Source organism: Cyprinus carpio, chromosome B17 (genome assembly GCF_018340385.1).
Source record: "Cyprinus carpio isolate SPL01 chromosome B17, ASM1834038v1, whole genome shotgun sequence".
Lineage (NCBI taxonomy): Eukaryota > Metazoa > Chordata > Actinopteri > Cypriniformes > Cyprinidae > Cyprinus > Cyprinus carpio.
In genome coordinates this window covers 1,795,874-1,820,747 of record NC_056613.1, presented here as the reverse complement: position 1 = coordinate 1,820,747, position 24,874 = coordinate 1,795,874, and the positions used below count along the sequence as shown (strand labels likewise).

Here is a 24,874-nt window from a genome sequence, read left to right as displayed (position 1 = left end):
TTTTCTTTTTATTCATGTATTTATTAATCCATATTTTTTTCTTTTTATTCATTTGTTTATATTTATTTATTCATTAATTTTATGTATTAATTAATTAAATAATTTATTTATTTACGTATTCATTCATTTCATTTCCTTCCTTCATTTTTTTGGTGTATTAATTTTTTTTGTATTTATTTATTATTTATTTATCCATTCATTCATTTAATTTTTTGGGTATATATTAATTTATTTGCTTATTTTTGTTTTTACTTATGTATTCATTCATTTATTCATTATTCATTCATTTTATTTTCTTCATTTTTTAAATAATGTATTACACTGAGCAACTCTCTAGAGTAACTGAGTCTAATGAGACACACAAAGCGTCCCCTGACACTCTCTCAGTTTCAGCTCAAACCCGTTTCCGCTGCTCAGACTTTCTCTATCTCTCCGCAGACGTGAGGAGCGAGGGAAACTTCTCTTCATTAGGCGCTGGCAGCAGAAGCTGTGATTTGCGGGTGGCATGTGTTTGTGATTTGCAGCGGGGTTCACATGTTGTCCTGCACTCAGACCCAGGTGCTTCTCAGCAACTTTTACCTCAAATGAAAGTGTCCTGCCAGTTTGTTTTTGTTTTGGGTCTTTGTTTTGTTTGGATGATTTGTTTTGTTTTTTTGTTCAGTCATAAGTGAGTGAGTGAGTGACTGAGATTTCTGTTTTTTTTTTTTTTTTTTTTTTATAGTGTTTGTTGAATTTGATTGAGTCTGCAGAATTGAATTTAACAATCCAAAATATACTGTACATTGAATTTTTTGTATTGTCTGACCAAACATCTTTACACATTGATTAAACTTATTTTATTAGTAATCAGTTTTTACTATTTTAAATAACTGCTTTGTGTGTTAATATATTGTATCATTTAATTTATTTGTGTGATGTAACGATGAATTTTCAGCTTTGTTTAATGCTGAAAACATTTGAAAATTCTGCTTTGCGTCACAGAAATGAATTACATTTTAAAATATATTCAAAAAGTTATTTTACATCATCATAATATTTCACAATATTACAGTTTTTCCTGTACTTTTGATCAAGTAGCCTCGGTGAATAGAGGAGTCCTCATTAATAAAACACTTAAAAAAATCTTAATGATTCCTCAAAAGCATCTTGATGAACTTTTGACTTTCAGTGTATTTTGTTTTCTACATTTCTTAAGCTTGTTTGGTAGCTCATAAATGATGTAAATTAGCATCTGAGAGATTAATTAATCCCATTTATGTCTGTTTGACCTGTGTTGAAACATGTCCACTGTGGATATTTCAGAAACATGCTCCCTGATCGCTCATGAAATGGTTGTATTTGTTTGGACGAAGTCAAATAAGCGGTGGGTAATAAGTGTTGAAGGTCTCGATAACGCTTGCCAATGCATCTGTTTAACAAAATAACAAAACTGAGCTTTCAACTTACAGCTGGAGCTGCCACAACTGTTTATTTTAGCAGACAGTGTCTGCCAGTAACTTTACAGATTTTTGAAAACACACATTCAGAGCTTTTTGTGTCGTTTGACGGGTAGAAACAGATGCAGTCCTTTTGTGTGTGTGTGTGTGTGTGTGTGTGTGTGTGTGTGTGTGTGTGTGTGTGTGTGTGTGTGCTCATAAAAGAAGCAGTCAGTGAGGTTTAATGTTCATTTAAGACAAGAGATGAAAGTTCACATCTATTGGTCACACTAGACTTTGTGCTCTATTCATATGCATGCAAATCTAAGCACATGCATACAGTAGATGTTTAGTCTTTCAAAGTTTGAGTTCAGTGACTTTAGTGAACTTTGTGGCACCCAAAACACATTTAAATGTCACACATACTAATAACGAGCCTCAGAGCTGCATGATTCACATTAATACAGGAAAGCTGAGTAGATAGTGTGTTGACAAATTTGTTTTTATCGTATTTTATCTTTTTTGTTGTTTATTTAAACAAAAGCAAGTATATTAATAATACTTTTAGCCCATTTATTTCTGTAATTAGATGGTGTTCTGAGAGAAACTGTATGTTTATTATTAGAAAAAAAAAGAAAAGACTAAACTTGAACTGAAAAGTAGAATAATGTGCAGTGATGTATCTTTCACATCAGTTTTGTCTTCCTGTTGATTTTAAAGTGTGACCCTTTGCGTTTCATGCAGATTCGGCGTGTGTTTTTATTATCTGGACGTTCTCATTGCAGTAATTCAGAGCTCAGAATACTCACTAATGTCTGTCCCTCGTATCAAACTTCACGTCTGTTTCTCCATCTCCCCGCTGTCTGAAAATAGCCCAGGTCCAGCTCAACCCCACCCTATCTCTATAAACGCCTCTGAGCCTGGAAAACTCCACCGCACACACACACACACACTCCAAATACAGCTCAAAGTGGAAAAATCCTGGATAAAGTGTTAAGGAGCGGTCCGGAGAAGGACTAAAAGGTTTCTAAGCGAAAGAGGAGCCGAAATTAGATACACATGAAAATATTCAGATTTTCCGGTTTATACTGTAGCTAAACACTGGCTTTTTTTCTCATTCTGTGTCTTTAAAGTGACCCACAATATTTAGATGCTTTCCTTGTGCTGTGATCTCACGCGCAAAGCCACCCAACTCTTCGCGTGAAGTCGTGTGATGAAAATCACAGATACTGCTCAAACTGTCAGGGCTTTCACTGGTTGGTAGTCAAAGTCTCGATACAGATTTCTCATGAGTGAGCCTCAGTGCGTGTCTGGATTGCATTTCACCCTGAAAAACATATTTTTAGCGTAAACAAAATTAGGCCTACATTTCAGACCATTAAGGTTTTTTTTACAATGTGACAAATTATCTGCCAAATTCTCATTACTGTAATGCAAAAACAATAAAAGAAGTAATTCATTTCTGCATGATGAATATAATTTTTTTAATTATTTAAAATATATATTATTATTCTTATTATCAATAATCGTTTGTGTTTTATTATTTAAAAATAAACTGTATTTTGCATGAACAAAATTAACCACTTTTCCTCCTCCAAATTTTCATTACTGTACTGTAAAACAAAATGAAGTAATTCGTTTACATGTTGACTGTAAATATTTTAATAATAATAATTATACAGTTACATATGGTGAAAGTTCTTATTAAATCAAAAGAAAAAGCATGAAATTATGTTTTGCATTGCACAATTTTTGTATTGTGCCAAGACTTTGCAATGTGACAAATTTTCTGCCAAATTCGGATTACTGAAATGCAAAAATTATATATTATTTTATTTTGTTGTGTTTTATTTAATTTTAATTATTTTTAATTTGTTTAATTTTAAATTTTTTATTTTTTGTATTGATATTTTAATGTAATGTATTATTTTTATATTATTTTCATAAGTTGTAATATATATATATATATATATAATATATATATATATATATATATATAATATATAAGATTATATAATCTATATATATATATAGATAGATCTATATTATTTCATTTATTATGTGTTGGTATTTTTTTTTTGTGTTGTTTTTTTATTATAAATTATTATTTTTTTGTTTGTTATGTGTAATAAGTTTTAGGTTAGCTTGAGTCAGTGGTCTGGACATCTAAAAAGGTTTATTATTTTTAGTTCTGTAGTTGTTTCCAGGATACGCGGATGTTTTCTCTCAGTGTTGTGATGTCAGATCCCAGGTGAGGCGGTCAGACTGCGTGACGGTGTTTAAGGACGGCACGATACAGTCTAGAAAATTCCTCCATCCTCAGTTTCTCCCTTCCTCTCCCTGTGCAGATCTCACTCGTTTTCTCGTCCCATGAGAGCATTTGCTGTTCTGCAGTTTATCTTGGGCTTAAAACTGCCTCATTGACTTGATTCAGTGCTTTGGTTCGGATAACAGTAGTTGCTGATTGAACGGGGATAAAGCCGCCCTCTTTATCTACCTAAGCAAGACATACGCTAGCGTTGTGAAATGAAAATATTATCCTTAAACCCTGCCCACATTAGTGAAGGCAGTGTGTGCGGCCCGAGGGCCGAGTACATGCAACAAAGAAAGCACAAAATGTTTTCATATAAAACACATCGTACTTTGGTTACAACCCTAATTAGATTTCACCAGCCATCTGCTGAATCAATTCACAATCATAATTGTGTCGGTTAACCATGTAACAATAACTTTGGGGATTTTGTGATGTTTAAAATTTAGAATCATTACATGTAAACCTGAGTGAAACTGAGTAGTTGTGTTGTTTTAGTCACCAAGCATCACAAACCTCTTTTTCTTTTTTTTTTTTTTTTTTTTTTTTTTTTTTTAAGATACAAGGTTTAGTGATTTGTAGATGTCTAGACCACTTAAGAAAACATATTGTAAGTAATAATAATGATTAATAATGTATCTATTTTTATAATATCATATTAATATTATATTAATATAAATAATATTAAAATTAAATGTAAAAATATTAAATAAAAACTATTATATTATCAATAAATGAATTTTTGTAATATTTAATTATTTATCAAAATAATAAAAATTGTATTATAAAAGTTATAATAGTATAGTTTTTTTTTTTTTTTTTCAAAAAACAAAAACAAAACAAAACAAAAATGTATGTTTGCAAATTGTTTAATAGGTACACATTTCTAGTAATTGTGCAGTTAATTCTCATATTGTATTTTCAGAAAATTTTGGAATATATTTGTCCTCTCCCCAAATTTGTCACTACCGAAACACACTAATAATAATTTAATTAGAAGGGTTATATTGACCTATTAAGATTTTGCTTACATCTACATTGTAAATATATATTTATTTGCTTTTTTTTTATGTGTTTTTTTAGTTATTTTTATGTTTTTTTTTTTATTTGTAGTTCTAATTTATGAGATTTTTTGTTTTTTGCTATTCGATTTTTATTTTTAAAAGGCAAAAAGTTGATCATAGTGATTTCAAAGTTAAGGATTCATTAGTCTGAATATACATTGAACCAAAATGTTTCGGTAGTGACAGCACATTTTTGGTAGTGACAGTAATGCTTTGGTAGCAACCACATCACATTACAGAATTGTGGTTACTAATGAAACATTGATGTCGCGTTTCGGTAGTGATAATTCTATGGGATACACCCCCCCCAAAAAAAACCAAAGATGTCACTACCGAAACTCCACCAAATGTTTCAGTAGTGACCTTTTTAGATATTTTTGAACCTAGCTCAAAGATGCTAAACAGCACATGGTTAGCTAGCACAGTTCTGAACAGTGGTATACATATACAAACTAAATGTTATGGAATAACTCCGAAAAGGTGTGCTTAATTGCAGAAAAAGTTGTTCAGTACACACACATTATTCAGATTTTGAAGACATTTACCTCAAAATGATGTGTAGACGTGCCGTATTCGGTAATGCGATATATCACTGTAATGGATATGCACGATATTGTTATCGTGGGCACTTCTAAATACCTTGAAAATATTACAAATTATTCAGAATTTGGAATGCATTTTAAGAATACTATTCCCATCAACTGGTCAAAATGCACTGCACCGCTGTATGCTGCTTGAAAGACATGTGCGCTCTGATGTAAGCAAGCATGGATGAGAAGCGCATGGAGGAACACGTGAGAGACGAGCTGAATGAAAGCACATTCACTCTCTGACAGCAGATGGTGCTAAACTGCAGAAAAAGCAGCCTTTACCCTGGAAACCCCATAAATAAAGCAGCTGTGCTACTTTCAGATTTGTGTATTCGCTATGGTGTTCATCACAGCGCAAAATACTTAAATATTTAGACTTAATAAGCTATTTATTTTAAAACTTTTTTTTTATTATTATTTTAATCTGGTCTACAACATGCACTAGATATTGTTTGAAAGTGTTTTGATTCTTTATTGTTTGTTCACACTTTACATTAGGGCTTCATTAGTTAAAATAAACTGCCCACGAAAAATTCTTCTGAACATTCATTAATCTTAGGTACTCCACTATTTAATAACACATTGTTAAAATCGAAAGTTGCAACTGTGTTATTTAATGAGCTAACATGAACTAAGACTTGTATTTTTTAACAAAGATTAATAACTTCCGTAGCAAATGTAGCTATTGCTCATTGTGAATGTTAATGCATTAACTAAGGTTAACTAATGAGGTCTTATTGAAGTGATACCTATTGGTCTTTATAGTTCTTTTGCACTTTAATCTGTGTAAAACGTTTAACTTTATATATTTTTCTGTATTGCTTTATTGTATTTAAATGTTCAGTTATTTTTGTTACAAGAAAAAAAAGTTATTTAACCTGTTATACTGTATTATGACCACTTTTTTTAAAACTAAATTTCAATACCGTGATAAAAGCATTAGTAATAAATCGCAACAGGAAAATTTGATACGGGCATATCCCTAATGATGAGACATATCTACTCACATCTTGTAGTTATGAGAGAGGGGAGGTCACAGGAATATTTCTCTTCTTGTATTTTTGAGTGATGAGAGATGATAGGTGTCAGTGGTTTTTGAGATATAAGTTTCGGAAGTGACTTTTTATATTGTGGAGTTTTATTTTTTTTAACATAAAGTTTAATTTGTAATAATTTACAAAGATAATATAAAATAAATATTTTTTTGAACTTCTCTTGTTAACCCTCTGGGGTCCGAGATGATTTTGTATTCAGCACAAACTGTGCTACAATAATATGTGAGCAAGATTAGTAAGTTTTGAAAATAATCAAAATGATATTTTTAAAAACAATGGTATTTAGATTTTTTTTTATATTTTTTGATATTATAACTAAAATAATACATGTGTAAAATATGCAATTTAGTTAACCATTACTGCATTACAGCAGCATTAATTTTACTAAATGAATACATTGAAATGTCTCCTGAAGCTGTCTAAATAACATGTAATCAGTAGCTTGTGTCCTAGTTGACGTCAAGCGAAAGGGAAAGTCATTTCGGAGATGGAGCAACTTAATGCACTTTAACGAAAGATTATGAAGACTTTTTTTTCCCCCCTGTAGAATAATGTGCATGTGATGAATCTTTCAAATTAAGACCAGGAATGTGTATTGAGAACGTAAACTGGCTGATGTTGGTTTTAAATATTATTTTTTCTTCAAACTCCTCCGAGCTAGTCGCGCTGGCTCTCTGTATGGTGCTGGGTCCCTGTGGACGAGATGTTTACTGTAAGCATCTCTGATCTCTGCACTGTATTTAAACACTGATTGTTTTCTGGAATCAGGACTGTCAAATCAATGTGTTTACATCAGTCACATTGCTCTCTCTGTTTCTAAGCAAATACGGGCAGCTGGCGAGATGGAAAGAGGCGGAGGAGGCCGTCAGCGCACCGCAGGCACGTAAACATCTCTATACAAACATTCAGCTTATTTTTGCAAACGGATGATGCCGCCTGACCGCTTAGATGTTAGAAAGAGAAAGGATGCGATTCTTATCGTGACGCTGAGCTCGCTTTAGCTGGTCAAAGTCAAATGAAGAGGGACGATTCATTCAAATCCAGCAGCATGGTTGTGGACCTTATTTTGGAGATATTGAGTAATATTTGAGTAATACATTTCTGTAAAAGTTATCAAACTGTAAAAGCTAGACGATAAGCTAAATTGTAATGTACAGGACCCTGACGTGAGTCTTGTATCAATCTGAACAGGTTTATTTTGTAATAATGATTGGAATAATGATCAGAATTGAATATTCCAGAGAGATGCATGATAAATATACTGTACGTGATCATGTCAACATCCATATTCATATCCACTAATGCTGACGCCAGAAACGCATCGAGTATCAGTGTCAAACGTATTTGTAAAATAACCGTATTGAAAAGAAAACATTGGGATGACAAAAATTGTCCTCTGCTGATTGCAATTCAGTTTTTTATTTTATAATTTTTTTTTTATTTTTTTTTATTTTATTTTATTTTTTATAATTCAAATGGTCTTGTAAAATGCCCCGATCTGAGTTGAAATTCTAAACAAGTGGAATAAATTATACTATTTATTTATTTATTTATTTATTTATTAAGGCTTTGTGTTGTCTTGCAAATGGTTTTGCAAAATGCCCTGATCTCAGTTGAAATTCTAAACAGGTGTAATAAATTGCACTATTTTATTTTATTTTATGGTTAGGGTTATTTTAAGAGGTTATTTTATTTTATTTTATTTTATTTTATTTTTGATTTTATTATTATATTTATTTTATTTTTATTTTGTTATTGATTTTGTTTTTATTTTATTTTATTTTATTTTATTTATTTTTATTTTATTTATTTTATTTTATTTTATTTTTATTTTATTTATGTTGTTCTAGTTTATTTAGTGTTATTGGTCTTATTTTATTTCACTGGGACTAAATTTTATTTTTATTTATTTTATTTTATTTTTATTTTTTTTTTTTTATTGTTATTTAATTACGTAGGCTCCTTATTCTGAGTTTTATTTTTTTATTTTATTTTATTTTATTTTTATTTTATTTGTATTTTATTTATTTTATTTTAGGCTATTGTGTTCTCATTATTTTATTTTAGGTTGTCCTATTTCTTAGGCTCCACTGGTTCTCGTACTAGTGTTATGGTTTAGATCATGGACTAAATTATTTATTTTATTATTTTATTTTATTTATTTTATTTTATTTTTTTTTATTTATTTTATTTTATTTTATTTTTTTTTTATATTTTTTATTTTATTTTATTTTATTTTATTTTATTTTATTTTATTTTTTTTTATTTTATTTATTTTATTTAAGGCTCTGTGTTGTCTTACTAGTGTCCTGGTCTTAGGTCACTGGACTGAATTACACTTTTTATTTTATTTAAATTTTATTTGTTATTTTATTTTATCTGATCTGAAATACTTTGTAACTAAACAAGTGGAATGAATTACAACACTGAAGTAAATTATGGTTTTTCCTCTAGGAGGCGTTTGGATTAAAATGCATTTAGGTGAAAGAAGTAGAAAAAACCAGGAACGCAATAAAAGTTAACTGAAGACGGTTACGGTTGAGATATCCAATAACCAGACGCACAGAGCCAGAGTTTGAGCTCTAGGTGATTCCATGAGAGCTTTATGTGTTTTTGAACCATATGAAGTAAATAAAAATGCAATTAGGCACTAGTATTTTTTTTTCTTTTTTGCCAAGGTTAAATATACTCATACTTAATGGATAGTAAGTATAGTTTAACACTGTGTAGTTTAAAGAGGGGAATCAATAAGCCATAGAAATAAAAACCAATGATGAAAACTCTTTTAGACATAACTTGTGGTTTTCGACCAAAATTATGTCACTTCTTGAAGAAAATGGCTTATTTTCCCCCTAATGAAATAAGTGTAAATCATTTGTCATGGTTCTGTCTGAAATGCAGTTTGCTTGATGAAGCCTCTTCCATCGAAAGTGTTGAGCTCCTCGTGGAAGTTCCCATCTTCTGCTCTTTTAAAGGCGAGAGTCTGTGGCCGTCCGGTGGTTTGTGCTACTATTGGATGAAACCGCTGTGTCGATATTAAGCACACTGCGATGTGGGAAGCTTTGGCAGCTGTAGTGTGGGAAAAACTGTGAATAAAAGCCTTCAGATTTTGTAAATAGCTCTTGCGTTGGATACTCAAGCCATCTGTAATGAATGTCAGCTATTGCTGTGAATGGCTGATGCCTTTTTATTACCCAACCGAGGGCTTTACTGTGTGTTAATTGCCATTTTATGAACATTTGCTTGCTGTGATGGCATTAACAGAGAATCCATTTTAGATTATTTGTCTAAACTAAAATAAGGGTTGTGGGATCGACATGGTGATTGTGAAACATGTCGGTCAGGAGCGTAAACACACTGCTTGTGTATTTGTCTCTCAGGTTTGCTCTCGGTGACGCTCGCAGACCGCTGCACGAGACCGCCGCCCTGGTGGAGGACATAGTGCACACCCAGCTCATCAACCTCGTAAGTCAGAGAAAATACCTGAGCTTGCACAACGTTAGACTGATATTTGGGATGGCTTATAAATAGTGGCTAAAATATTACTGATGTGAATTGTCACTGCTTAATAGCCTTGAGTATGTCAGCAGAGACAGAGAAAGTTTTTTATTTCATTTATTTATTTTTTATTATTTTGATGAATTTCTGGAAAAAAAAAATCTTTAAAATAATATAAAAAATTGTATACAATAAAACCATTAAGATGACCTTTAACATTATTGTCTAGTATTCATTTTTATTTTTTTATTTTAATGAATTTATGAAAATGATCTCTTTAGAATCATATATTGTTTGCTCTTTTAAAGAGAAGAAATTGTGCACAATAAGGCCATTAAAGTGAATATAATTGTCAAATATTAATTTTACCCGCTGCATTTTATTCTAAATTTATGAAAACATTTTTTTAGAATAAGGTGGTGTACATTTTTTTAAAGACAAAAAAATTGTGCACCAACCAGGCTTTAAAGAAAATTTTACTGTCATTTTTTTCCCCTGCTGCATTTTATTCTCATATATTTTTTTATTGTTTTGCGTTATTAATTATTTTATTTTAATCAATTTATAAAAACATTTTTTTCTGTATATAATGTGATATTTAAAAAAAAAAGGTGCACAATAAGACCATTAGAGTCCGCATGAAATCAAAATTTACCATATTTATTTTGTTAGTGCACATTGTTAGTCTTAAGGTGAACAATTAACCCTTGCAAGTCAAAAAATAGTTTGTCTTGGTAATCTAAATCAAAATCTGATCATCTGCTTCCGCTGTGGAATGGTGTTCCTTTTTCTTTGATGATGTCAGCTTGGTGGCTTGGGCAAACCACGCCCCTTCAGCTGTTAATAAGCGACAGAGAGGAGGAGCCCAAAAATAAAACCCCGCCCTCTATTCAATTTTCAGCTGGAAATACATTACTACACTGAAATAAAGTCAGCAGCAACTTCCAGTTCACTTTAAAGTGACCTTTTTTTTTAAGAAAGTACATTTATTTAGAGTTTACATTCTTAATTTCAAAATTAAGTATATAGTTGATCATAATAGCTCATGGCTGCATGTATTAATGGAAATATAATGATGATTCAGCCAAGGGGATTTGGATTCAAGTGTATGCGCTGATAAGAGTTAAAGGTATCTATCATGACACCCTAATGCACATGTTCATCTCCAGACATTTGCATCTGGAAAAAGGTTTTACTGCAATCTGTAATTAAGTATAAATAGCATCATCAGAGGCGGCTCAAACGGGAACACCACCTACTTCAAATGCTTCCTCAGCTTTTCCAGTCTTCTGAAACAGATCGCATTGAGTCCGACCGCTGCAATGCGATATGAGGATTGTGCCGAGTTAAGTAAATAACTGCGCTTACGAAGCCAGTTGCTTTCACTGCTGGGATAAACAGAGTTCCTTCCCGGCTTACACCTTGTCATGCTGTTACCACAAGCAAAAACACTGAGTGTACCGGAGCAGAATTCCCCTGAACAGAGCCCAGAAAATATCACCGGGAAGCGGCCTGCGCTTTACTGGCACGCTGACTGCAGATGTAATTGCTTTTGCTCAGAGGGCGCCTGGAGTTTGGAAGCTGGCTGGGAGAATTATCTCCGAGAGGTCACAAAGCAAACTCTTGACGTGCTGCTGTGGATTTAACCTTTCACCCCGTGGCTGCAAAAAGGAGTAAAGCAGCTCTTAACATTCATTGTTTTAACCTTTAGCCCGGCGAATCTGAGAGCCCTTAAATCAGGCGAGCCGGCCGTCTGCATTTATTTTACACGCTCCGATTCGGTGTGTATTTTTTTGTTTCTCCTCTCAGAGCCAAACCCTCACGGTGGCTGAATCTGTCACATAGAAGCAGAATATGCATGCGAATGCAAGCCGAATCAAACTAAATATTTGTGTAGCGCTGGCTCGCTCTCTGTAAAAGAAGATTTCAGACCCTGTTATTACCAGGACGTCAAAATCAAGCCGCTTTTCTTTGACGTGGCTCTGGGGTCTTGCAGTTTGCGGAGCCATGTTTTATTGTGAAGATCAATGGGGTCTGTTTAAAGTTCTGACGCCCCTCATCTGTTCCCCGGCCCGCGGAAGAAAGCAGCTGCGCCCAGAGGAAACGTCCCACCACCAGATGATCAAGCTCTTGCTTTATGCATTTGTGTTCACTGTCATCTGCACATCCTTATTTTGTATAAATTGATATTTATATAAAATTAGATATTCATATTTTATATATAAAATAATACATATTTTATTTATATGATACTATATAGTTTATGTTATTATATAGATTAATAATAATATTATTATTATTATTATTTTTTTTTATTATTATTATTTTTATGTGTGTGTTTTTGTCTAATTGGGGAAATAAAAAATAAAATATTTTATATAAAATATAATAAATATACAATATCTGTCTATATGAAATAATACATTTATATGTAGTTATATATATATATAATAATATTTAAATTATTATATATATATCATATATATATATACTAGATATAATATATATATATATCTATATATAACTAGATCCTATATATATATATAAATTAAAATAAGAAGAAATAATAATAATACAAAATATGAATAAAAAGAGGGCCCATTATCTACATTTGGCTCACTTCTATATACTTGTGTGTATGTATATGTATGTATATCAAGTAATTACTTATAAAAAAAATTATATTTTGACATATAGTATAAAAGTATAGAATGTGTATTAACAGGTAATAAAAGTTTTTGCGGCCCATATTTCATATGCAAGTCACGACCAGCTGCCAATCAGCATATGCTGACTGTTACCATTTACTGAAAAATATGGATGTTGTATGAGGTCTCTAATACAATCTTTCCATTTGATTAGTACTGTATTCTTCTAGCTGTAAGGCTAATATCATATTCTGATATATTGCCATATTAGGTAAGGGTTCAACTGGTGTCTGTCGTACTTCTGAAAAAAAGGTAAATATTGATTTCCAAAGCACATCTTAATTTTCTAACACTGGCTCCAGGCAGATTTATAGATGCATACGTTTCCGATCAAATCTGTGAAAGGCTGTGTGTATTATAAATCAAGTTATTAAAATCTATCGTGCCGTCATGTAAAACTAACATAACTGATGTGCACATATAACGGCATGACATACATTATAATGCATGTAATTCACAGCACATTTTCAGTGTAATAAACTCAAGAAAGTATTGTGTGATGTTTCAGATGGCCAGCCGTCCAGCTTTGAAGGACGTCTCCATGCATATCTGTCTTTCAGCACCATGTAATTTCCTCGAAGTGGCCGATGTCCTTGTGTTTTTCTTCATTTGGCGATTCTAGAATGACACAGTCTGTTTGGCATTACGGCAGTATTCTGGTGTTTATTTTTGCAGGGCTATAAATAACCCGCTCGTCTCAGCAGTGAGCACTAAACAGGGCATGATGGCGATAACCTTTCATTAATTTCGGGTTTCCTCCCTGGTGGATTTGTTATTGTTCAGAGAGGCCAGGTGTAACGTTGCTCGGACTGTAATTGTGAGCGAGCTACTTAGCCGAAGACCACAGTGCTAATAAACCAAATTGCACAATAAATCCTTCCCAGATGGCCTGCAAAACATTTCTCACCGCTCTGTCAGTGTGTGTGTGTGTGGTATGTGTGACAGAAGACATGGATGAAGTTACATTTTCACACCTCACATACTCTCTTGGGTGTCTGACACTTCGTGCTTTGCGATTTATGGTGTCTTTGGTCAGTTTGCCATCTGAAAAGTGTTAGAAACTATTGTTTATTAGTGTATGTGCATGCATTATATATATATATATATATATATATATATATGTGTATGTATGTATATATATATGTATACATACTTGGAATGCATGCATATTGCTTTGAATAAAAGCATCTGCCAAATGCATAATAATGCAAATATCCTGTAATTAATGTAATTTTGCACCAAAGTATTTATGCATTAAAGCATGCATAAATCATCATCTTCTGTGCATTGCATTCTAGCGGAAAAAGACAATTCCTCCTCTAAATCTGTGATGCTCTACTGGTTCTTCATAGGTTGGTTCTGGTAGAATGAAAAATGTAAAAATAATCTAATGCAATGAACAATAATTATTAATACCTAAGCTTTTAGAAAAGAGGATTAAACTCTTCTTGTATCTTTTGCTGATGATGTCATAGGTCATCTGTCCAATCAAACTCTCAAACAGAATTAGCTTTTTGCATTGAATTATTGCCTGACAACGATTCAAAAGGATAGTTCACCCCAAAAATGAAAATTCGTTCATGGTTTACTCACCCTCATTTGCTTCCAAACCTGTATGACTTTCTTTCTTCTGTGAAGCATAAAAAGGTCGTTTGAGAAATGCCTTTGTTTTTTTGGGTGTATAATGAAATTCAAAGGGATCTAATGTTGTTTGGGAACTCAGCATTCTTCCAAATTTCTTCTCTTGTGTTCTGCAGAAGAAAGAAAGACACACAGGTTTGGAACAACACGAGGGTGAGGAAATGATGACAGTTTTGTTTTTTTGTTTATATTTTTTGTGGTGGTAAACTCTCCCTTTACAATAACTACAATAATTTGACATGAAATCACACATAAATCATCATCTGTGAATTTTATCCTAATAAAAAAAGAGATGTTTGTCCTCTAAATCAGTGGTTCTCAAATGGTTTGCTGTAGGTTTGTCCTGGTAGTATGAAAAAGCGATGCTAAATGAAAATAATCGAATGCAACTAACCATATAATCATGTATAAATACGTTTTAATCTACGTTTATATAAGCAAAGAAGAAACTCTTCTCATATCTTTTGATGATGTCAAAGGCTGTGTGATTCAACTCTCAAACTAAATTTGCTTTGTGCAATCAATATTGGCTGGTGAGAACTTAAAACCATTAAAATGCAGTTTTGTATAAAAACAGTTTAGGTACAGTTTTGATCTAATCTAGAACCCGTGGTTTGAAGTGAAACCAGATGCTGAAGTGTTTGACCTCTAGCAGCTTGAGTTGGAGCAGAACGTGGACTGAGTGTCTGTGACTCAGCAGAATCCTTCGGCTTGTTGCTGAGTCACAGTCTCAATGCGTGTGTGCTGGTTCCTGTGAACAGAAAGGATGGCAGTCGAGATCCAGTCATTAAATGAAGGTCTTCTCTAAGCACTTTGAATGATTGTACAGTGACAGACAGTCAGGAATGATGCCATACAGCAGATGTTTATGGGATCCTTACAGTGACCTCTAGTGATCGCCATCATGCTGTATGTAAGATACTGTTGTTTTACCTCCAAACCAGCTGCATCGATCATGTTCTGCAGTTATTTTTAAAATATGAATATGACTGTCATAATTTAAAGGGATAGTTGCCAAGCAGTTGCTGGTAGCTATTGACTTCCATGGTATTTTTCCCCCCAAAACTATAGAAGTCAATGGCTACCGGCAACTGTTTGGTTACCAACATTCTTTAAATTATCTTCTTTGAACCAACTCGATGGTGAGTAAATGATGCCAGAATGTTCATTTTTGGGTAAACTATCCCTTTATATAATCACATTTCTAAGAGGAGACTTTAATAAATGTGTTCTGATCAGACTCAGACACTTTATTAACCCTCTGGTGTTATTCGCATGGCAGTTAAAAACAGCTTTTTTTTTCTTTCATTCCACTTTTTGATCATATATCTGAAAATTAAATTTCCTACTTAAACTGTGCTAGATCTTGAATGCTTTGAAGCACAGACTTAAGTTTGGTCTCTTTTTAAAGACGACACTTGGCAGATTATTGCTGGAGTGAAAAAGTTTATAAAGTAAAACTTAAAAGGTTATAGAAATGTATTATTATGAAAAATTTACAGAAATACTGTTTTAATATTTTATATGAATATATACATTTTGAAAAATGTGTTTTACTCTAAAACTGCAAAAAAAGTTGGAGGCAAAAATTTTAAAGGATTTTTTTTCAAATTTTTTGTTTGTTTTTTAAAAAATGATTTTTTTGGGTGCAGTACCAAACGTTTCCACTAGAGGCAATTCGCTTCCTATTCCTTTCCAATGCTGGCATTTTTGTCTGTGAACAATACAAGTGTGACACTTTTTTTTTCTAGCCTCATTTGACCTTTTTGAATCATGTCCATATTTTTTGTGTGTTTGCATAGCAAGTGCCAAAACCTTTACCAAGTTTGTAACATTCTGATGTAGTAAAAAATGTAGCATAACATTTTTTGGTCAAAAAATGACCGAAAACCAGAGGGTTAATTGAGGTTAATTTGTTTGGAAGGTGTTTAGGGGATTTTTAGGGATTTTTGTGCTTTTTTTTGTTTTTATTTTCCTGCTAAAGATGGTAGAGACTGATACGTTTAGGTTCCGTAAACTGCGTGGGAATTCATTAATCCAGCGTCAGCTTCCTCTAACTGGAATGACTAGTTGCAGAATAAGCGAACATGCCTGTGAAAAGCCTTGACGTTTCTCCTGACATGTGAACCAGAGTTCACTCGGCGTTTTCTTGTAGCACCAGGTGCAGATGTTGGCAGGCGCTGCTTTCGTAGGCCTTTATTCCCCAGGAGTTTCTCTGATTCCAGTCTTTTCTATCAGTCTCCAGGGTCTTGTCTTTTGCAACGACAGCAGTTTTGCTCTACGATCCCTTCAGTGCGGACCACCGTTGTAAATTTGATTAGTGCATGTGAAAATTGCCCAGGTCTGTGCTTCTAATGAATACATTTATGAGTCCAGTGTACAAATCAGTTTAATGACCGGTAGCCAGCTGGTGAAGTCAGTGCGGACCACCGTTGTAAATTACGAGGGAAATATTTTCCCCCTGATGTTCCTCTAGGTACTTTAGAAGACGTTTTGATGTTCATGTGGGTAACACCTCATTTCATACCTTTTCAACGTATCTGTGTGACTCCACATCCAGGTCATATTTCACACCAAAAAATATATTATTTTGCATGGAGAAATTTAAGCTTTATGCATGTGCTATATATGTATTACTTTTTAAATTATAATATGAATTACTTTTAAAACATATTTAATTGCTAAATACTTTCGAGGCTGATTCTTATTGTATTCTATTTATTATAAAACAATAAAAAAATCTATTTAATTTAAATAGATTTTTTTTAAATTAAATTCAGAAATGGTTAAATAATAATAATATTTAAATAATAATAATCAAATGATAAATAATAAAATAATAATATATATCATTAAATAATACAAAATAATGCTATTTATTATATGTAATATCTTTCCATTGAATAAATAAAAATTATTTTATAAATTGAACTAACTGACTATCACTGGCTTATATTTATTTTAATAAAAAAAAAAAAAATATATATATATATATATATATATATATATATATATATATATATATATATATATATTAAAATTCACAATTTATTTTAATTTCATTATAATACTAATAACAATATTAATCTATTATATTCATTATATTTAAATATTGTATATATTAAATTTGTTTTTATATTAATTATTTTCAAATATTAAGGAGATTCATCCATCTGTTCAGGAGGGCTTTAAATGAAGACAGAAAGTCTACCAGTCAGTTTGCTCTGTTTAAAATAAAATGCACTACGTTTCATCAAGTGCAGTACATCACCATCTACTTCAGTGAAACTTTGTTTCTTTTCAGGTAAGAAGCGGACATGATCTAGATCAGTGTGTTCTGCCAGAAAACCCTCAGCGAGCTAAACTATCCAGAGCTGTTTTTGTTTTCACAATTCTGTTTGCCTAGTTACCATTTTTATTGCATTTGTTGACATTGTTTGCTTTGCGGACTCTATTCAGAATCGGCTCCAGCGCTCGGGCTGCTTTTAATGTAAGAGACGTCCATTCATCCACACACAGTCTGGTTAGAAGCCGTCTGCCAGAGCCAGACTCAGCCCTGTCCCCAAGCCCAGACGCTTGCAGCTCGGTGAGGGAACGCCGGCCGGATGTTTGGGGTTGGGATGTGGAAGTAGGGCTGCCATCTCCAGTCCAGGTGCTCACGCTGACATATGTCAGAAGCGTTCGGTGCCCGAGTCAATTAGCTTCTCTGCTGTCGAGCAGTGAGGACAAATTGGCAAAGTGTTTTGTTTAAATAAATGGCCTTGGTGGAGTTTTTCCAGGAGGAGCGAGGCTTGTAGGAATGTGTGGTCTCATCGTTCTTAGAAATAAGTCGTTGCAGCATCGTCCGCTGACAACACGTTTACTTATTCACACCGTCGCAAAACCCAAAACTGAGACCTCCCGGCTGCGGCCGGATTGTGTAATCTGGTATATTTATTGAGTTTCAGTCCGTCGTGATGTGGTTTGTATACAGTAAGTTCACGTTCTGCATGATGAAGCTTGTTTAATGTCATTTGGGACCAGAGAAGAGCGCAAAGCCTGAATCTTAAAGGGACTGTTAACCTTTATTCGAAACTTCTGTCATCCTTGTTCCAAACTTGAATGTTGAAGACAGAAGATATTTTGAAAAATGTTGACTTCCACAGAATTTTTTTCCTTATACTGAGGAAGTAAATGGCTGCCGTCAACCGTTTGGTAACCAACATGCTTCAGAACATCTTCTTTTGTGTTCAACAGAATTAAGAAACTCATACAGCTTTGGAACATCCTGAGGAAGTATAAATGTGACCCTGGAGCACAAAACTAGTCGTTTTTTTAAATTTAAATTTATACATCATCTGAAAGCTGAATAAATAAGCTTTCCATTGATGCATGTTTTGTTAGGATAGGACAATATTTTGCTGGGATACAGCTATTTGAAAATCTGGAATCTGAGGGTGCAAAAAAATCTAAATATTATGAAATTGGCTTTTAAAGTTGTCCAAATGAAGTTCTTAGCAATGCATATTACTAATTAAACATTAAGTTTTGATATATTTATGGTAAGAAATTTACAAAATATCTTAATGGAACATGATCTTTACCTTATATCCTAATGATTTCTGGCATAAATTGTTTTTGGATAATTTTGACCCATACAGTGTTTTGTTGGCTATTGCTATTTACTTTTGGGAGAACTGTTCCTGTAAGGATTGAACTTTGGCACAAAAATGGTCCGGTTTTCACCTGCTGGATGTTAAAATGGGGCGTAAGGTCGCACAGATGTACACTGAAGGACCTGAAACTGTTTTTGATGCAAATGGGAAACACTTATCGAACTGCCCGTCTCACAGGGACTCTGAGTTTCGGCAAACATTGATAAAGTTCCCAGCCAAACATCACCATTAAACTGCAACATTAAAACACAAGCAAAACATTTTGTCTTGTCGAGCTGTACGAGTTTGTGTTCTGGCGATAACGCCGCTGCGTTAGTGTTTTTCACTTATTGTTTTTGACTAATGTTTTTCCTCTGATTTGTCGTTGTTATGAAGCAGAACAGACGGTTTCTTGGAAACCAGCAGCTAAGGGTTGTTTTGATGATTGGGAGAATCACACAAAAACATGTTCAAGTCACGGTTCACCCTAAATTAAAAGAAAGAAATAAGGAATTTTATTTTGAGTAAATAAAATATGCCTTTTTAGAATTATTTTGTAGGCCATTTACCATATAACTAAAACTAAAGCCATTAAAATACATACTTGAAACAAAAGACATTTTCAATAAACTGAAGTAAAATAAAATAAAATATAAAAACTTATTTTATTTCAGCTAGTTGCCAAGGCATTTTTATTTTAGTTTACCTTAAATTACTTTATTCAATCTAAACAAGCTAAAACTAATAAATAAAATAAATAAAAATCATGAAAAAGTAAAATAAATAAATAAATAAAACTGAAATTAAAAGTAATATAAATAAATAAAAATAAAATTTAATTTAAAGTAACAAAAACAATTAAAAGTAATAAAAACTATAATAGTGCATAGTTACACTGTAATAATTATTATAATATTATATAATATAGTATAATTTTTGTTTGCATTGACATTGATAAATTTTATATACATATATTTAAATACACATGAAACTCTTTAAATCTTTTACAATTTAATACACACTTAATACATAATTAAATAACTGGTTTCTTCACATTTAATTTTTTTCTTTGTATTTTTTTATGAATTTGGGTAAAATGTGCTCGCTTGTCATATTTTTCATTAAATATATTTTTTCTTTAGTTTGATTATGTTAATTTGTTGAATTTATTTAACAGTCGTGTTCTTGACAGTTTTGTGTGATTATCCTCATCACTGACTTTATAAAACCCTGCAGTACTTCTTCCGAGCTCTGCTCTGTAACCAGCGTCCCTCAGGTTTGTACTGAAAGTCGAATGACGTTGTTCAGCTTTCACATCAGATTTTCAGTCAGGTTTCCCGCTTAAGTAACGTGAAATCTGCCTGTCTGAGTTCTGAAAATATCGCCGCTTGTTTTATTTTGTTGTCTTTCAAAGGAAATGATCTTCACAAGGACGCTGTGAGTGGAATTCTCCCGCTCTTCCTGTTACCTTTTCCAGTGTAATCAAATAATGGATTTGGTTTCAGAGCGCCGCAGTAACAGAGGAGAGGAAATTATCTTCAGCAGCCTTGTTTATTTGAATTTTACTTGTTCTGTTTCTTTTGAGTTAGGGCTTTTCCTTTTGCACTGTAACGTGACATGAACCAGAGACCGCCGAAGCCAGTGTCGCCTGAAAATGTGTTGTAATTAAAACTGATTTGTCTAATTAAGGAACAAGACCTGTGTGCTTTCCTCAGGCCAGGAATCTGTCTGGAGCTGTCGGTCTGAGCTCTTTCAGTCTCTGCTCTCATATAAAAACCTGTTTTTGTACATCATGATGCATCATATTTCTGGACTGGTCTTGATTTGCTCACCTTCATGCCGTTCCAAATGCATGTAGCTTTTTGTTTTGAAACACAAAAGATGCTTTGCAGAATATCTGAGCTGTTATTGTCCTCCTATGATAAAATTTAAGATGTTTGGTGATAACCTTTACTTTCAGTTGTTTGTTCAAATAAAAAAAGGAAAAAATAAGTCAAAAAGTTTATTATGAGTAAATAAAAGCTGCCTTTTAAAGGACTGTTTATTGGGGCTGTTTGTTATTGTTAACTAAAACCATAAATATATATTTTCATACTTGAAACAAAATGAATCTCATTTTCATGTAGTTTCACTTACTAAAATAACCAAAACTAAAACTAGTAAATATAAAAATCATTACTAAAATAACCAAAACTAAAACTAGTAAATATAAAAATAAGAGTTGTTTTGATGATTGGATAAATATAAAAATCACATGAAAGCATATCCAGATCACACTTCACACCAAATTAAAAGAAAAAGAAGAAAAAAGAAGTTATATTATGTAAATAAAATCAACCTGTTTTAAGACTATTTATAATATAATATATAGTTTTTAATTATTGTTTTTATAAAAATTGTATTATTTTTATCATTAATTTATATAGAAACATACAAAATAATACAAATGATAAAAACACAACACAATTATTTAAAAAAATATCTAAAATTAAAATGAAAACAGAAATTTTATAAGAATTGTGTTATTGTATAAAAAATAAAGAATATATATAAATTATATATAAATTAAATATATTTAAAATATAATTAAATATTTTTTAAGTATAATGATATTATATTTAAAAATAATTGTAATTATTTTATAATGCTATGTTTTTATTTATTTTTTTTTTGTTGTTTTTTTTTTGTTTTTTTATTTTTATTATTTGTATATAAATAAATGTCTATATAAATATAAAAATACAAAATATTATATTATATAGATCTAATAAATAGTATGATAATATATATTATTATATTATTTTTTCATTGTGACTTTTAAACACATTTCCCGCTCATATTCTCATTACTGCAATTCTTTCTAGATGCATTTGGTGTAACTTTCGATTTTAGTTTATTTTCATTACTGTAATACTATAACGACTTACGTTTTGCTTCTGGTCGTACAGACATGAGGGTGAGGTAATAATGGCAGAACATTTGATTTTGCTGACAAGAATATCAGTACATTTCAATTAGTCTTTTTAAGTGTTTCTTTAAAAGAAAACAAGAGGGTTTTTCCTGAAGCCAGCTGTCAATCAAACCATCATCAGCCCCTCCCTCCACATCTGTGTTTATGTTTTGGAATCTGTTTTCTTTTTCCTCTTTTTTTTTTTTTCAGTGAAACCATAAACTATATTATGGAGATGGGTAAAAACACCCTCAATCTTCTGAATACCGCTGCAGTATGATAACTCAGGCATCTCAGAAATGGTAAAACAGTCCTTCGCCGCTGCAGTAAACTGTCAACAGCCTCGCTGGAAAAAGACCACAGAGATCCCAGTGTTCATGAGTGAATGGAATAACGGCCCGACTTAGTTTAGCTTTGATCAACCTGTAAAATTAGAGCAATTACTGAAATTAATCTGATATTTTGCAGAAGACAGTTTTGCGAGCCAGGGATTGCAAATTGTACGGAAAAACCTTCCTTAAGCCTGAAAAGAGCCGTACTGTGAGACTTTTAAGGGATCACAGGGTTTTTCCTCTTTTGGGCCAAAATCTATCAAAAGCTTTCCTTAAAATGGATTTATTTGCATTTAACCCTGATGTTGTGTTCTGGTCATTTTGACCCAGAGAGAATTTTATTTTTCTCAAAAATAAGGTAATGTTATCACACTGGACAAGCAGTTGTTGTTGTTTTAAATGTATATATGCATGTATATAACTTTTGTACTTTTTGGGGATTTTTTTCCACCTTGTTACACTTGTGGTAAATATTTTTATTTATTTATTTATTTATTTTTTAATCATTTAGGACAGGTTTTTATTTTATTTTGAGGCCTCATTGATCTGAGCTGCCACACCTCAGTTTTTGAGTGAAAATGGCCAAAATGATCCACAAATAATTGCTTTTATGATATACATTTCATAGTATATCATTGATGTTCTATTTTATAACACTTTGAATTCCATTTTATTTTTAGATTGTTTTAACGTTTTTTTTTTTTTTTTTGTTTACATGTATGTAAATTTCACAATCCAAAAAAAATATGTATTATGTTATGTTATATTATATTATATTATTAATATGAGCTTATGATTTTGTGTGAACACTGGCAAAATTATCCACAAATAATGCTTTTTTCATTCCATTTTCATTTTTACAGTATATTTTCTAGTATCATTTTTAGCCTTTTTAAAAAAAATTAAGGTTTATATAAATGTCACAATAACAAAAATGATTATATTATTATTAATTATTATAAATATTATTATAGGCCTCATTAATTTGGGCTTATGCACCTCAGTTTTTGAGTGAACATTGGCAAAATTATCCACAAATAACTGATTTTAAATGTATCGTACTCTTGGTTTTCTGGTGCAGATCAAGTCGATTAAGTCATAAAATTGTTAACGTATCATTGTATATCAGAATACTATTTATAATTCCTCAGGAAAGTGGTTCTGGTTTCCGAGGATGATGGGAATTTTGGCTGGGATTTGTGCGGAAAGTGAGGGATGAGATTCTGCATACTTACAGCCATTTTTGTCTATTAAAAACCATTCCTCTGTGAAACGGTGGGACAGACATGGCAGCCGGTATGTCGACCTTGGTGTGATGCCAGGCCAGAGAGATCTATATTAAAGTCTTGTGGGGCGGCGGTAAATGCTCCGCCTGTGTGTGCATGTGTGGGGTCCGTCCGGCTCGCACACTCACTGAGCAAATATATTTATGACCAGCAAATGTTTACAGACGCTGAGAATTGCTTGTGTGTATTCCAGGACTCAAGGTGGATTAAGTTTGTGCCTCTTCGTGAAGAATATCATCTTTTTCTTTTTTGGACGAGTTGTAGTTGCTTCTGTGAGTTTAATTGGCCCCTCACTCCAGAGTCGAGGATATTTCAAGGGCCCTTCAGTGGTTTTACCAACAAGAGCTCTTTATTGAGGATCACATGCTGATAGGGTTCTATTTTTTCCAGCGCATTTTCAGTTTAAATTTATAATGCAAACATCAAAAAAAAAAAAAAGTGCATATGACTTGATATTTTGGGACTATTTTTGTTCATTCATTTATTGTAATGACAATTAAGCAAAATTATTGCTGTACACAGTGCAGTGGTTTTCTTTGACAAATGTTTTTCCTCTCATTTCTCATCATGAAGCAAGACAGATAAAGGTTTTACACACATTTCTTCCTGAATACCTTTAATGAAAACATTTAGTAAGTTAGACCTGCTTAAATGATGCTTTAAAGTAGTCAAGAATTTTAAATTGATTCATTTAAAAACTTTAGTTATTTATTTGTTTATTCATTCATTCATTCATTCATTCAAATTAGAAGAAACAAATAAGAGATTATATTTTGAGTAAATTGAAATATGCCTTTTTAAAGACTATTTATTTGGGCTATCAATAACTAAAACTAAAACCATTAAAAAAACATTTTCATTACTTTGTTACTTTATCAAACTTTATTTATTCAAATTAAATGAAGAAATAAAAAATTATATTTTTAATAAATAAAACCTTTTTAGGACTGTTTATCAGTGCTGTTTACCAAAACAATAAAAACATTTTCATTGCATGAAACAAAATAAATGTTAACTGAAATAAACTATATTTTTATTTTTAATAATATTAATATATATATATATATATATATATATATATATATATAAATAAAATGTTTTTTTTGTGATTCAGATTAATCTCATTATATTACAGTAAAAAATTAGTAACTGTAATATATAAATCAAAGCATATAACATCACAAATTATGAATCATAATTGGATTTTAAATGCAAAAGGTCTTAAAGGTCTTTTAAATATGCTTCTTGTTTTCCAGATATTTTTATATTCCCAATGACATCTTTTATTTTATTTTTTAACTGTTTTGATTATGACATGATGGTATTTGCTTTACATTTTTCAGACTGTATTTTGTTCTCATGTACAAGTGCGTCCTCAACATGAAATCAT

The 24,874-nt window shown here is 31.9% G+C and overlaps 1 protein-coding gene across 2 annotated transcripts in view; it reads left to right on the top strand.

Moving 5' to 3' along the window:
* supt3h (SPT3 homolog, SAGA and STAGA complex component) overlaps positions 1-24,874 on the top strand; it is a 110,448-nt gene that overhangs the window by 46,026 nt on the left and 39,548 nt on the right. For both annotated transcript variants that reach the window (XM_042743175.1, XM_042743174.1), the window contains exon 3: positions 9,816-9,900. In XM_042743175.1, coding sequence (XP_042599109.1) covers positions 9,816-9,900 — 85 coding nt within the window. The remainder of the gene's footprint in view (positions 1-9,815; positions 9,901-24,874) is intronic.